This window comes from Cyprinodon tularosa, unplaced genomic scaffold, assembly GCF_016077235.1.
Source record: "Cyprinodon tularosa strain WSP-4 unplaced genomic scaffold, ASM1607723v1 ctg338, whole genome shotgun sequence".
Lineage (NCBI taxonomy): Eukaryota > Metazoa > Chordata > Actinopteri > Cyprinodontiformes > Cyprinodontidae > Cyprinodon > Cyprinodon tularosa.
The window spans coordinates 387,227-401,186 of record NW_024039050.1 but is presented as its reverse complement, the minus strand read 5'-3'; the positions used below and the strand labels follow the sequence as shown (position 1 = coordinate 401,186).

The 13,960-nt window shown below is 40.0% G+C and overlaps 1 protein-coding gene across 1 annotated transcript; it reads left to right on the top strand.

Moving 5' to 3' along the window:
- The first annotated feature begins 694 nt into the window (after positions 1-694).
- Positions 695-13,016, top strand: LOC119789403. The gene is made up of 7 exons (XM_038294271.1): positions 695-982; positions 4,234-4,542; positions 4,635-4,910; positions 5,053-5,202; positions 5,806-5,840; positions 9,250-9,321; positions 12,624-13,016. Exons 2-7 carry the CDS (start codon positions 4,353-4,355, stop codon positions 12,741-12,743), a joined length of 843 nt encoding a protein of 280 aa, XP_038150199.1. The 5' UTR covers positions 695-982; positions 4,234-4,352; the 3' UTR covers positions 12,744-13,016.
- The last annotated feature ends 944 nt before the right edge of the window (positions 13,017-13,960 follow it).

Genomic DNA, 13,960 nt, shown 5'->3' with positions numbered 1-13,960 from the left:
ATATCTGATGCAGTCAGAAGTTCAAATGTTGTTCTGTCAGAGTGTGAACCAATCATTTATTCAGCTCTGTGTGATGCTTCAACCACACATCAGTCCACACACTTAGTTTGACTTTAGAGTCAGAGTCTGATATTGAAAAGGTCCATTAATTTCATGGATGATTGTTTTTATACCTAACAATGATCAAATCAAACTCAATGTGGTTTTTAAATCTTATTTCTGCCTCCAACTGTGTTTTTCTTGAGTTTTCTTTGTTGGGTTTCGGCTGCTTCCTGTTTGAGCTAAAGGCGGGGCCAAGCTTTGAGGAGCCTGACATCAGGAAGTGACCTCATCAGAATGAACGTTGTGCTCAGCTGCTGTGGGGCTGTTTAGATTCAATTAGTTTCTCTTGTATTGTGTGGTTAAATGCTTTGATCAAACCACTGCATCATTTACTTTCATTTGGAAAGTTTTCTTGTTTTGTTCCATCATGCTGATAAATACCTGCTCAGATCTGCAACATTAGTGCATCAATCACCAAGAAACATGGAGACGACATATTAAGTTTCATTAGTTTTTTTTAATAGTTCCTTATTTTTATTCTACTTTTCACAGACTGAGATAAAGTTTTATTTTTAAGTTTCTCACCTTATATAAAATTTCTTCTCCATCATTCAAACTAAAACAACGGTTTTCATTTTTCTTTCAGTCTCTCCATCTTCACCAGCTGCTGATCCAACTAAGGATGGAGATGTCACATTACTGTGTTCTCTGAAGAGGAACAGTGGGTTGGGTCCTTGTCCAGAGGACAGTTTCCACTGGTTGGATGAGACAGGAACTAAACTGACTGGTGAAGATGTTGGATACAAGTTAAGAAAACCATGGATCTGTGTTTCCTCTCTAACTGTGCAGCATCAGATCGTCACCAACAGAAGATACACCTGCCAGTTTGTTGAAGGAAACAGCATAAAGGTAGAAGCTCACTACCCAGCTGGGTTTAAAGGTAGGCTGCCTTTGATCTACGGAGTAAATGAGATAAGAAGCAGCAATTAGCAGAATCTCAGCTGATTATTTAAATTCTATGAATTTGCAAAGGGTTTGAAGAGGATTGGGTGGCAGTCAGAGGTTGGGGGCTCTGGGATCTGATCCAAAGTAGCTTAAATCGGCTCTGGGGATGTGGAATGTGACCTCGCTGGGGGGGCAATGACCCTGAGATTTTGTGGGAGGTGGAGTGATACAGGCTAGAAATATTTGGGCTCGCCTCCACATAAAGCCAGGGCTCTGGAACCCAGCTCCTTGGGAGAGACTGGATTTTCTCTACTCTTAAGTGGCCCCTGGGAAGAGACTGAGAGCTGGAATGGGTCTGCTTGTCTCTCCCCAACTCACTCATGTTGTGTTGGAGTTAACGCCGGTGGAGAGGGTTGCATCCCTTCGCTGAATAACATTGCAGGTTTGTTTGCTCGAGTGCGAGAATTTGAACTTAATGTAAAAATCTTTTATAAATGTATTGTTTCTCTCTTGAGACTTATAAGAGGAAAGTCTTTTAAACCATTTTTGCGGTTGAAAGAAAAAGTCCTTATATATATATATATATATATATATATATATGTTTTTTTTTTTTTTTTCTCTTCTCAGACAAAGTTGATGTATATTTTTATTCCATATAATCTACCGTAGCTTAGAAACACTGAAACAACTTTAATGGAAGCAAAGAGGACAAAGTTTGGTCTTTTAAAAAAATTGAAGCCACACGTTTCATCCAGTGCTGCTAAATAGGATTTATGTCAGTCGGCTGCTGTTGGTGTTTAGAGGTTCTGGTTGTTCTGGCTCTATGGCAGCCTTGCTTCTGTCATTCTGCCCAAAGCAGCTGTGGCTACAGTGTAGATTACCACTACCAGCGTGTGAATTACTGAATGTAGTGCTAAGAGCTTTGAGATTACTGGACTTGATAAGGTGCTGTGAAAGTACAGACCTTTGACCATTTAGTAACGACATGGATGTGTGTGGGGGGCATTGTATGATAACTAAAAATAAATCAGGTTTAGAGTTATTAATAATAATAATAATAATAATAAATAGAAGATAAATTCATTGAAATGTTTTTAATGTAAAATGATTGTAAGGCGTTTTAAATCCTCAGACCCACATTGAACTGATCAATGAACATTCTGTTCTTTTTCTTTTTTTCCTTTTTAACCTGATGAGAGAAAACAGCTTTTTTAAAGGCCATTCAATCCTGTTAAATAATTTTATTTATATTTATGTGGGGACAGTAGACATTCACTTGCATTTTGTGATTTATTTTGTAGCAATCCCTCACACCAAGCATGCATGCAGCAACAGTGGAGAGAAAAAAAAACAGGAAGAAGCTTGCAGCAGAACCAGGTTCTGTGTCAGCAGCAAAAGGAACATAGAATCACTGATTAAACAATAATTTGTATGTTAGAAAAGGTCATGGGAAACTGGCTCCATTGGTGTTTTTGTTTAGCAAAGATACAGTACAGCACATGAGGTCTGAGTCGATCCTCATGTGAAACAGCTGAAAGAGAGAACATATAAATGGTCACAGCAAAATCTCACGAATCATTTTTGAAACCGGGTGTCGGAAAACGCCGACATGTTTCAAGCCACATCTTTTTGTCAAACAATGAAGTTGTAGCTCAACCTCTGTAATCAGTCTGTTCATGCCCAGTGTTTTTCATAGTGGTTTGGGTGTGTTCTGTGTAGGGCTGGGTACCGAACATCGGGTCTTTTATGGTACCGACCGAAATGCTTCGGTTTTACAGAGTATCGAAACATGCCTCGTCTTTCGGTGCCAAATTTCGGTGATTGGCTGTAACACTTAACGTGATTGCGTCATCCAGGAAATATACCTACAGCCAGGGTTCATATGTATCTGTTGTGAACTGGTTGCGAGGGTCGTGGAACCCCTTTAAAATACCCCCCAGGTCAAAAGTGTGGCTTCACTTTATTAAGGCTGATGCCAATGCAATACATTGTGCACGGAAACAATTTAAGAGCAGAAAGTTGCGCGGTGTTTGACTGCAAGAAGAGCGGACCGCAGCCGGCGCAACCATCGTCCTCTCAGCAGCCCGTGGGCGGTGCAAAGCCAGAGCGGAGTGAATCATGCTGCGTTCACACCGGACGCAGCAGGAGCAGCAAAATTGCGTCTGCTGCTTCTTTTTTGCTGCTTGTAGCAGCTTCTGACGCACGGCTGAAGCAGCTTTGCTGCTCTGGCTGCGTGGTCGAAAAGTGGCTCTGACGCGCGTTGGGCGAAGCTACTCTATCCTTTATTTGCCTTGCAGCTATATTTACTGTGATCAGTGGGAATAAAGTAGTTTTATTATGTTTTTAAGTGGGAAAATCCACCTGAAAACTTAATCAGTGCAGTCACTTAATCCAGATTACCATCCTGCCTTCCAATATTATTTCTGTCGGAGCCGTTCAGACCCCCACATACCAGCGGAGCGCTGTCAGCAGGATCCCATTCAACAGGCTTGTTTGTCTCCTGAGAAAGCAGACATGTTAATTTTTCTAAAGAAAACTGCTAAGTAAAAAGGTCCTCACAATGTAACAGTGAATATTAGACACTGACTTTTTGCAACTGTTCTTGTTCACTGAAAAAAAAAATGTAAATGGAAAAATCAGAGCTTAAGATAAAACTCAAGATTTGTACTTTATTATGTTGTGTAATTTTCTTTTTCTTCGAATTAATATTATAAAACTGGTATTGAAAAAAGTATCGTTCAGGAACAGGTATCGAAGTGAAGGTATTGGTATTGGTACCGGCACCGAAAATTTTTGAACAATATCCAGCCCTGGTTCTGTGTCAGCGCCACCAAATGGCCCAGCATATGTACTACAGCGTCTTCATTGGTGCTGTGTTTACTTATGTGAGCTTTTTATGGAAATATTATGTGTTTGTCTTTGTGAGGAAAAGGCCTAACAGTTCATCTGCACTGTTCTGTATGACATCTTTAAGAATCTCAGAAAAAAAAATGTCACTGACATCAACATTTTTATATTTGTAGAAAAATCTATAAGTCTGATAAGAGCACATGATATGCTAAACTGGAAATGAATACATTTATGTTTTTGTAAGTAAATACTAAGATCTGTATGGTTGTAAATTGATAATACATCCTTCAATTACAATATTTCTAATTTATCTTAAAGAAATTCTATATTTTTAGTAAATCCTGCCACACAAGTATTTAGACTGATACTATTTCTCTAAATGTGTCTATTCTGCAGGTTTCAGAGTCCATATCTACCACAGAGCTGGAGATGATGCTGTTTTACCCTGTAAAAGACCTTCATCATCCTCTTCCTCCTGCTCCACTGTTAACTGGCTTTATAGGAGAAAAGAAGACATGAATCCTCAGCAGGAAGTTCAGAGAGGAAACGTTGTTCAGAGTTCATCTAGAGCTGCCAGGCTGAGTGTGGACAATAACTGCTCTCTGATCATCAACAGCATCACTGCTGGGGATGCTGGAGGTTACAGATGTCAGATTCAGGATGGAGGCAGCTCTGATCCAGATGTGTATCTAAATCTGATGAGCAGTGAGTGATCTGAACTTACTCTGCGTTCCTGCTGATATCAGTCCTTCCTAACCTGGAAATAAAAATTGTCTTTGTTGGTTTTCTCATTTCAGTCTCTCCAGTAGAAGCTGATCCAACAGGGAATAATATCACATTACTCTGTTCTCTGCTGAGATTCAGATCAATGGGTTCTTGTCCAGAGAACAGCTTCCTCTGGTTGGATGAGACAGGAACTTTTCTGACAGGTGAAGGTGTTGGGTACCAGTTTAGACAGACTGGCTGTGATTCTTATCTCACTGTGAAGCTTCAGAGCAGCAGCAGCAGAAGATACACCTGCCAGTTTGTTGATGGAAACACAGTGAAGATAGAAGCTCACTACCAGCTGGAAGGTATTATGTCATCTTATGAAGATAAAATATAAAGTCTGTGATTAAATCTATGTTGTGTATGTTAAAACAAAGTTATATCTGTTTGCATTTTAGTCAAACGATGTGTTTTGACCATGGTTTGACCAAGTGTTTTATAATATTGGAATCACCCAAGCAGATCTTCCTAAAAACACCAACATCATCATCGTCCTTGGTGCAGTGATCTTTGCTCTGCTGCTGCTGGTTGTTCTGGCTGCTGTTTTCATCAAACGCAGGAAAACCAGAGTTAAGGAGGATCATAAAACCACAACAGGTACTGGATCTTTAATCTACAGAGGGAATTTATAGTGTTGTTAACTATAGAACTGTTTATTAGTTATTTTTTAGTAATTTTTACTTCTACATGATTGTCTAAAAGGTCCAAATGGAGTAAATAAAGGGTACAACATTCAGACCTGTTACATAATCAGCTTAAGCAACTTTGTTTGGATGAAAATTATGACATTCTCAGACCGCAGAAATATTCATAAATGGCAAAGGCTATTAGTGATATTATTGATTTATTAGTGATTGAAGTCAGAGTGAACCTTGACCTCTGTCAGATGAATGTCAGGAAATGAATGGTAGTCAGGGTTCTAACTACTGTTGTAAGGTGCTTCTCTGTCTTGTTGTGTATTTGTTATCAGTTCAAGTAAACTTTCTATCTATTATTATCATTCCCCTCAGTGCAAAAAGCTGCATTTCTTCTCTCATTAACTAACTTCTGTTTCCGACATCTTGTGAAATACTTTTCACAGAATAAGGAAGAACTGTTTCCATAGTAACCATAGTCTGGTAAACTATTACTGTTTCAGAGAAAAGGGGAAGCTAGAAATGATCATTAAAATAAAATTATTTTGTTTTTCTTTTCATTCAGAGGATCAAGATTCAGCCCATGGAAGTCATCAGTGTGTGAGTATTGATACAATCCAATTAGTTTCCCATAGAGGTAACAGAATATGAATAAAATGACTGTATGTTAAATGTTTAAAAAATAGCCGCTATGTTTTAACACCAAAACAGTTAAGATGTTCCTACTTGCTGCTTATTAAGTGTAAAGTGGCAGGAAATGAATGCAGTTTGTTCCTCTTTTCTAAACTTGTCCGAGAATAAAAAGAGAATCTGCTAAAATTTAGCAGCTTTGCAGAATATGCAGATATTGATAAGGCAAGGGTTTATTAAGTTTATTATTTATTTACATTTATTTACATAACATATTTCAGTGGCAAGCAAAAAAGTGCATTGCAGTGGCATAGAAGCAACACAAATAATTACCTACCTTATTTGTGTTAAAATGAAATTGTAAAGTTTGGTGTTTTTAGAACACAGCGGTGGGTACTTGGAATATATATATATTTAACCTCTTAAAACTCAGCTCTGCAGCTATTGAGCCTCCATCACTGTCACTGTGGTCAAAGTAACACCAGACTAGGTGACTGTCTGTCAGTGATGGGACTAACGGTTTTAGTAACGAGTAATCTAACTAATTACTTTGACTGTAACTATAACACAGTTACCATTGCAGACACCCCGTTACTGCCCGTTACTCAGGTCCCACAATGAACCTTTTTTCATGATAGGACTCGTGCGCGCGTCATGAGACAGGGGAGGATGAGAATGGCTGATGTATAGTGAGATTCCGTCTGTCAGTTGGGTAGGTGGGTGTTTCCGCTGGTGGGTGTTAACGTACAGCACACACAGAGAGATGGAGAGTGAGGAGGACTCCAGCAGCAAAACAGCGTTTTCCAGATGGAAATACTGGTGTTACGTCGAGCTGCGTTTCCCCATCAGATACGGTTTCCCCTGCATCTCCACACAGCGCAGGAGGCACGATTCACCGCGCAAGCGACAGGAAACAAGCATGCTCGCTAAAGGCGCGCAACAGTCGCCCTGTGCTCGTGCCACAGGGGAACTACGGAGAGCGGGAACGATCAAATGATAGCCTATATGGAGAAAGGGAGAAATCTGGATGGATGGATGGATGGATGGATGGACGGACGGACGGACGGATGGATGGATGGATGGATGCTCTGCCTTTTTTCAACCTACTGTATTTTTTATTTTGAACATTATTTGATGGCCTTTGTGGCAGGGATGGAGATCCATATTTTATGTCACACACAGAGTATACATCTAGATAGATAGATAGATAGATAGATAGATAGATAGATAGATAGATAGATAGATAGATAGATAGATAGATAGATAGATAGATAGATAGATAGATAGATGTTGCAGTATCTATAACAAGCCAAACACACAGGATTTCAGAATTAGACATCCCCAGTTATTAATTTCATATACTCACCATATCTGAATGCCCTGTTAAAAAACTTCACATGGCGTTCCCCCCTGATGTCATTTACGTTGAGTTGCAATAAATGCAAACGCAGGTTCTTGTCTTTGTCGTCCGCTCTATTCAGCTGGCTTTTGAAACACACAGCGAACAGGTGGGGGCTGGGTGGTGAGGGTTACGGGGGCGAGAAACGCAAAAGTAACGCAATAGTTACTTTTACTAGTAACTAGTTACTTTTATTTTGGAGTAACTCAGTTAGTAACTCAGTTACTTTTTGGGAGAAGTAACTAGTAACTATAACTAATTACTTTTTCAAAGTAACGTGCCCAACACTGCTGTCTGTATGATCTTGTTGAATTGTAAATTGCCTTGAGATGATATGTGTTGTGAACTGGCTCTCTTTACATAAACTGAAATGAATTAAAATGATTAAGGCCAAAAGAAGCATGAATACAGAAGTCTACCCCCCCCCCCCCCCCCCCACCCCCCCCACACACACACACACACAAAAAAAAAAACATGTATTGAGGCACAGGAACCAGAGCAAAGGGGAACCCATGGGTTAAGCAGGAAATTAAGTAATGAAACAATCCAGCAAACAGTAGAGGAGGAGCATAAATGGCAAACAGAATATATATATATATATATATTAGATAAAAAAAATACTTTCCTTTGGTATCTTTGCATATTTGAGTTACTTGAATCTGAAACCAACTCTTTCAGAGCTTCTTGGTGAGTACTCCTCCCTCCCTCTCTCTCTCTCTCTCTCTCTATATATATATATATATATATATATATATATATATATATATATATATATATATATAGATATATATATATATATATATATATATATATATAGATATATATATATATATATAAATATACATAGAGAGAGAGAGAGAGAGACCCTTTGACATTGTTTATTTATTTTACATCAGAAAACATACTCTGTTTCCATTCATCACAATAAAAAACAACCATTACCACACAAAACAGACACACATACACAGATATGTTAAATGTTAAGAACCAGTGAGCCATCTTCCTCTACTAAACATAAAACATGTCTAATCCCCCACAGAGCCCTAAAAGGCTCCAGATTACTAGTCAGTGTGTAGAAAGCATGCTCCACTCTCAGACGAGCTGCAACCAGACCTTTCAGGCTCTGCAACACATCTGTCCTACCCTGACCCAGCATCTGATCTTCCTGGTGTTCCAAATGGATAGTTTAGCCACCCCAAACAAAACAAAAATTAAAACTAATTTCAGTTTTCTCCTCACTATGTATCTGGGTCCAAAAACAAACAGAGGAACAGAGAAAACCTCCCCCAAAGCTTTCACCCATCCTTTCAAAACTTTAAAAAAGACCAACTAGCCGAGGACAACCCACCACTAAGAGAGAGAGAGAGAGAGAGAGAGAGATGTAAGCATGCAGGGAGCTATCCAATAGGTTGGTCTGTTGAATCCTTAGCTGCAGATGTGTTGAATTTCAGTGGAACAGTCCTGGTAAATGAAATAAATATAGTTTCAAAAATCCATTAGATTTGGATGAACTGCAGTGGTCACATAGATGCAGATAAAAAAGCATCAACAACATCTCATTTACTCATTTATCACATTACGCATTCAATCTTTTAAACCGTAATCCTTTTAGAACATAATTTCTCTGTAAGTTTTAAAGATATTCTGACAAACATTTTTTAAAGAAACAGGTGAGATCTATAGAAATGCAAAAAAAAAAGAAGCTGTGAGTTTTTATTCTGCAGGGCTGTGAAGGTTGATCCATATGTATTTGGAAAACATCAATCACCAATCATTACTGAAACATATTCCAGTAAAGTTATGTAATTCTAGAATTTCACCATTTATTTGAGGGTGTTTGTGTCAAAACTGTATAAAGGGTCAAAAATCAAAATGGTATCTTAAAATACACACGAAAAGTCATGTAACCGCTGATCTGTGTCTTTATATCTACATCCCCTCCTGCAACAGTGAATAAAGGTTTTCTGTCCTTTTTTTCAGGATGAGGATCAGTCCAACCTGACTTATGCCACTGTTAAAGATTTTAATCCCAAATCTCCTCAGAGAATAATGGTAAGAGACCAAACAAGCATTGCTGGTTCATTATGAAACTAATACCAATGGATGAAAGTAACTATATCTAAGCTGAGGGTTAAAGACTTAGTTAATTCATCTTTTTACTTGTCATTGCAGAACTTAACTTACTACGGTTCCATATTATCCCTTTTTTTTTGCAGAGGAGATTTATTTTTATTTCAATATTAACCTGTTAAATATCATGTGAATTTAGGCCGAAGTAAACTGTGTTTTAAATTTTTTTTTATTGGTTTGGAAACACTCTGTAAACACCTGACCACTTTCTAATAACCTTCAGGATTACTTTAACAGAGTTCTCCTCCCCCAAAAGAAGATTAAATTTTAGTAGATCTTTATCAGATAGTGCAGTTATACATTTTAAAGAATCTGCTTCACTTTCCCTCTCCTCTGTGTCGCTGAGCAGTACTACAGAGTGCAAAAGCATAGCTTATTCCCCTTCACAGGTTGATGATTTTGTTGATGGGGTTGCTAGTTCTGCAGCTCCTTTGAAAATGAAAACCATTAAAAATAGAAAGCTTGCTCCTTGGTTTAATGCAGAGCTGCATACTTTGAAGCAAAATGCTAGGAAATTGGAGAGAAAATATCGCTCCACAGGCCTGCGGGAGTCCTTTCTAGTCTGGAAAAATAGTTTACTGCTGTATAAGAGGAACCTTTGTAAAGCAAGAGCAGCATACTTCTCCTCATTAATAGAGGAGAATAAGAATAATCCTAGATTTCTTTTTAATACTCTTTTTAATACAGTTGCCAAACTCACCCAAAGCCATAGCTCTGTTAAACCGTCCATTCCACCTGCTCTTTGCAGCAATGATTTTATGGGATTCTTTATAAATAAGATTGATCTTATTAAAAATAAGATCATAAGCACTCCTCTATCCGTGATTTTACCTGAGGTAGTCATGGAATCTGAACCGGATTTAGACTGCTTTGATCCAGTTGAACTTTCTGAGTTAGCAAAATTATTGTCTTCATCTAAGCCTTCAACTTGTATGTTAGATCCAGTTCCAACCAAGTTATTTAAGGAGGTATTCCCTTTGATCTCCTCCTCCATTTTAGATGTGATTAATCTATCTCTGTTACAGAGATATGTACCTAAAGCTTTTAAGGTTGCTGTAATTTAACCTCTGCTTAAGAAACCGTCTCTTGACCCAGATGACTTGGTCAATTATAGACCTATATCCAATCTTCCTTTCTTATCTAAAATTCTTGAGAAAGTAGTTGCCAAACAAGTGTGCGATCACTTACACCATAATGAACTTTTTGAAGAGTTTCAGTCTGGCTTTAGAGCTCATCATAGCAGTGAAACAGCTCTGGTGAAAGTCACTAATGATATTCTCATGGCCTCAGATAATGGACTTGTATCTGTGCTCGTCCTGTTGGATCTTAGTGCTGCATTTGATACAGTTGACCATAATATTCTTTTGGAAAGACTTGAATATTTTGTTGAAATTAAAGGAACAGCACTAGACTGGTTTAAATCTTATCTATCTGATCGAATTCAGTTTGTTCATGTTAATGATAGATCTTCAACATGCTCAAAGGTTACCTGTGGAGTACCACAGGGATCAGTGCTAGGACCAATTCTCTTTACTTTATACATGCTCCCAATTGGTAGAGTTATTAGACAGCATGGGATTAATTTCCACTGTTATGCTGATGATACCCAGCTATATCTGTCTATAAATCCAGATGAAGCTAACCCATTACATAGATTACAGGCATGTCTTGAAGACATAAAAACCTGGATGACTCTTAACTTTCTGCTTCTGAATTCAGACAAAACAGAAGTTATAGTCTTTGGACCAGAGTCTTTGAAAAATAAGCTGATTAGTCAGTCACTTCATTTGGATGGGATTAAACTGATTTCAGATAAAAAAGTAAAAAATCTTGGTGTTGTTTTTGATCAGGACCTGTCATTTAAATCCCATATCAAAGAGGTTTCTAGAATTTCCTTCTTTCATCTGAGGAACATTGCAAAAATTAGAAATATCCTGTCCAGGGGTGATGCTGAGAAACTAGTCCATGCATTTGTTACTTCAAGGCTGGACTATTGTAATTCTTTACTATCAGGAAGTCCACAAACTGTAGTTAAAAGCCTTCAGCTGATCCAAAATGCTGCAGCCAGAGTTCTAATGAAAATTAAAAAGGGAGATCATATCTCTCCTATCCTGGCTTCTCTTCATTGGCTTCCTGTTAAATCCAGAATAGAATTTAAAATCCTCCTTCTCACATATAAAGCCTTAAATGGCCAAGCTCCATCTAATATCAGAGATCTGATTGTTCCTTATGTTCCTAACAGAGCACTTCGCTCCCAATCTGCAGGTTTACTAGTGGTTCCTAGAAGTTCTAAAAATAGAATGGGAGGCAGATCTTTTAGTTATCAGGCTCCTCTCCTGTGGAACCAACTACCAGTTTTAGTCCGTGAGGCAGACACCGTCTACTTTTAAGGCTAGGCTTAAAACTTTCCTTTTTGATAAAGCTTATAGTTAGGGTGGCTCAGGTTATCCTAAGCTATCTCTATAGTTATGCTGCTATAGGCCTAGACTTCTGGAGGACATAGGGACCCCCATTTCGTCGTTCTGCTTCATTCTCTCTCTATCTCCTATTCTGCAGAATCTGTTAGTTCAATCTCTAACCTTCTGCTCTCTCTGCTTTTCCTCAGAGTAGCTTTGCCTCGTCTGTTCCTGTTTGGCTGTGACGTCATCCTGGAAAGAAACATCAGCTGTGCTGCTTCCATCAACACCCTTGTTTATAGATGCAGGAGATCGGCCTGTTTTCCAGTGTGGTCCTGTTTTTCTGACCGTGAATGAGTGGATGTGCTCTCTTCGTCCTCTGGCATGGGAGCTGGCTCGGAGCTCGTCTGCCTGGCTGCGTGTTTCCTGGACGGGGCCGCCTTTTACAGCTGCTTTTTGTGTCTCTGCTTCTGTCTCCTTGAACCCCAGTCGGCCTCGGCAGATGGCCGCTCACACTGAGCCAGGTTCTGCTGGAGGTTTCTTCCTGTTAAAAGGGAGTTTTTCCTCTCCACTGTCGCTACAAGCATGCTAAGTGTGAGGGATTGCATTTGAGTCAATGAGTCAATGCAATCAACTGGTTTTCCTTAGATAGAAAACTTTGTATCAATTTGACTGTATGATCTGGTTGAACTGTAAAGTGCCTTGAGATGACATGTGTTGTGAATTTGGCGCTATATAAATAAACTGAATTGAATTGAATGTTAAATGACCACATACATGTGGGAAGTCTTTAACTGGAACTGAAACAGTTTTGTTTTGTTTTTTCAGGTCAAACAAGATGAAGAAACTGTGACTTATTCTGCTGTTAGGACTAAACAGAAGAGAGAAGAAGACATTGATCCTAACAGTCTCTACAGCCAAGTCTCTGAGCCCAAACTAACTAAATAGGGAAATTAAAAATCTCAAACCTCTACCTTTATTAAAACTGCTACAGGAAGTAGACATTTGGGTTTAGGTTCCGCCGAGGCTAAAATAATAATCTATAGCTTATATTGAAGTTTTGCTATTGTATTTAAGTGATGATGAGGGTTTCGGAGCAGCAATGTACAGTTACTGAGTTATGGAGCTTTGTTACAATTGTAAATATGTGGACTTTATTAAACTCAAGAGTTTTAAAAGAAATAAAGCCCTTTAAGTTCTTGTGAGAAAAGATTGTTGATCTGTCTCCTCTGTACCTGCCTGGACGTGACCTTCAAGGTGAGGAGAACATCATTTCATGCAGATTCCAATTAGCATAAAATTTTAAAGCCTAAAATAACCTTTCAGTTCAGTCAGAAATTATGGAAACCAAACCTGGAAGCAGTTCTCAGATTTTAACAACAGAAGATTAGTTTCCATCCCAGGAGGCGAGGCAGAGTCTCTGGAGGCCGGCCGTGGGGCCGGAGGCGAGGCTATCTCTGCAGAGGGAGGCCCCTTGACGAGGCCGGCGGCGAAGGAGGGCCTCTGGGGTAGGCTGGCGGCGAAGGAGGTTCTCTGGGGGAGGCCGGCGGTGACGCCGGGTCTCTGACGAAGGAGGGTCTCTGGAGGAGGCCAACGGCGATGCCGTCTCTGACGAAGGAGGGTCTCTGGAGGAGGCTGACGGGGACGCTGTCTCTGATGAAGGAGGGTCTCTGGAGGAGGCCGACGGCAACATGATGCAGCAACAGCCGCAGGGGACGCCGTCTCAGACGCAGCAGCAGGAACAGCATCAGAGGAGGCTTGGAGTGCCCGCTGAGGGGCCTTGGAGGCTTGGCTGAGAGCCTTTTATTAGTGTGCTCAGGGGTATCTGGACGGCACAGAGCTCGCTCAGGGGTCACTGGACGGCACAGAACGGGCTCAGGGGTCACTGGCGCTGGGCTTAACGGCCCACTAATGGGCTCTGAAGCTGGGGAAACTACCCCGCCAATCGGCTCGGAAGCTAGGGAAACTTCCCCGCTAATGGGCTTGGGCGTTAGGGAAACTGGCCCGCTAATGGGCACTGGAGCTAGGGAAACTGGCCCGCTAATGGGCATTGGAGCTAGGGAAACTGGCCTGCTAATGGGCACTGGACCTAGAGAAACTGGCCTGCTAATGGGCACTGGAGCTGATGGAGGTGGCAGGAAAGGGAAAAGATCTTCCCTCTCCCC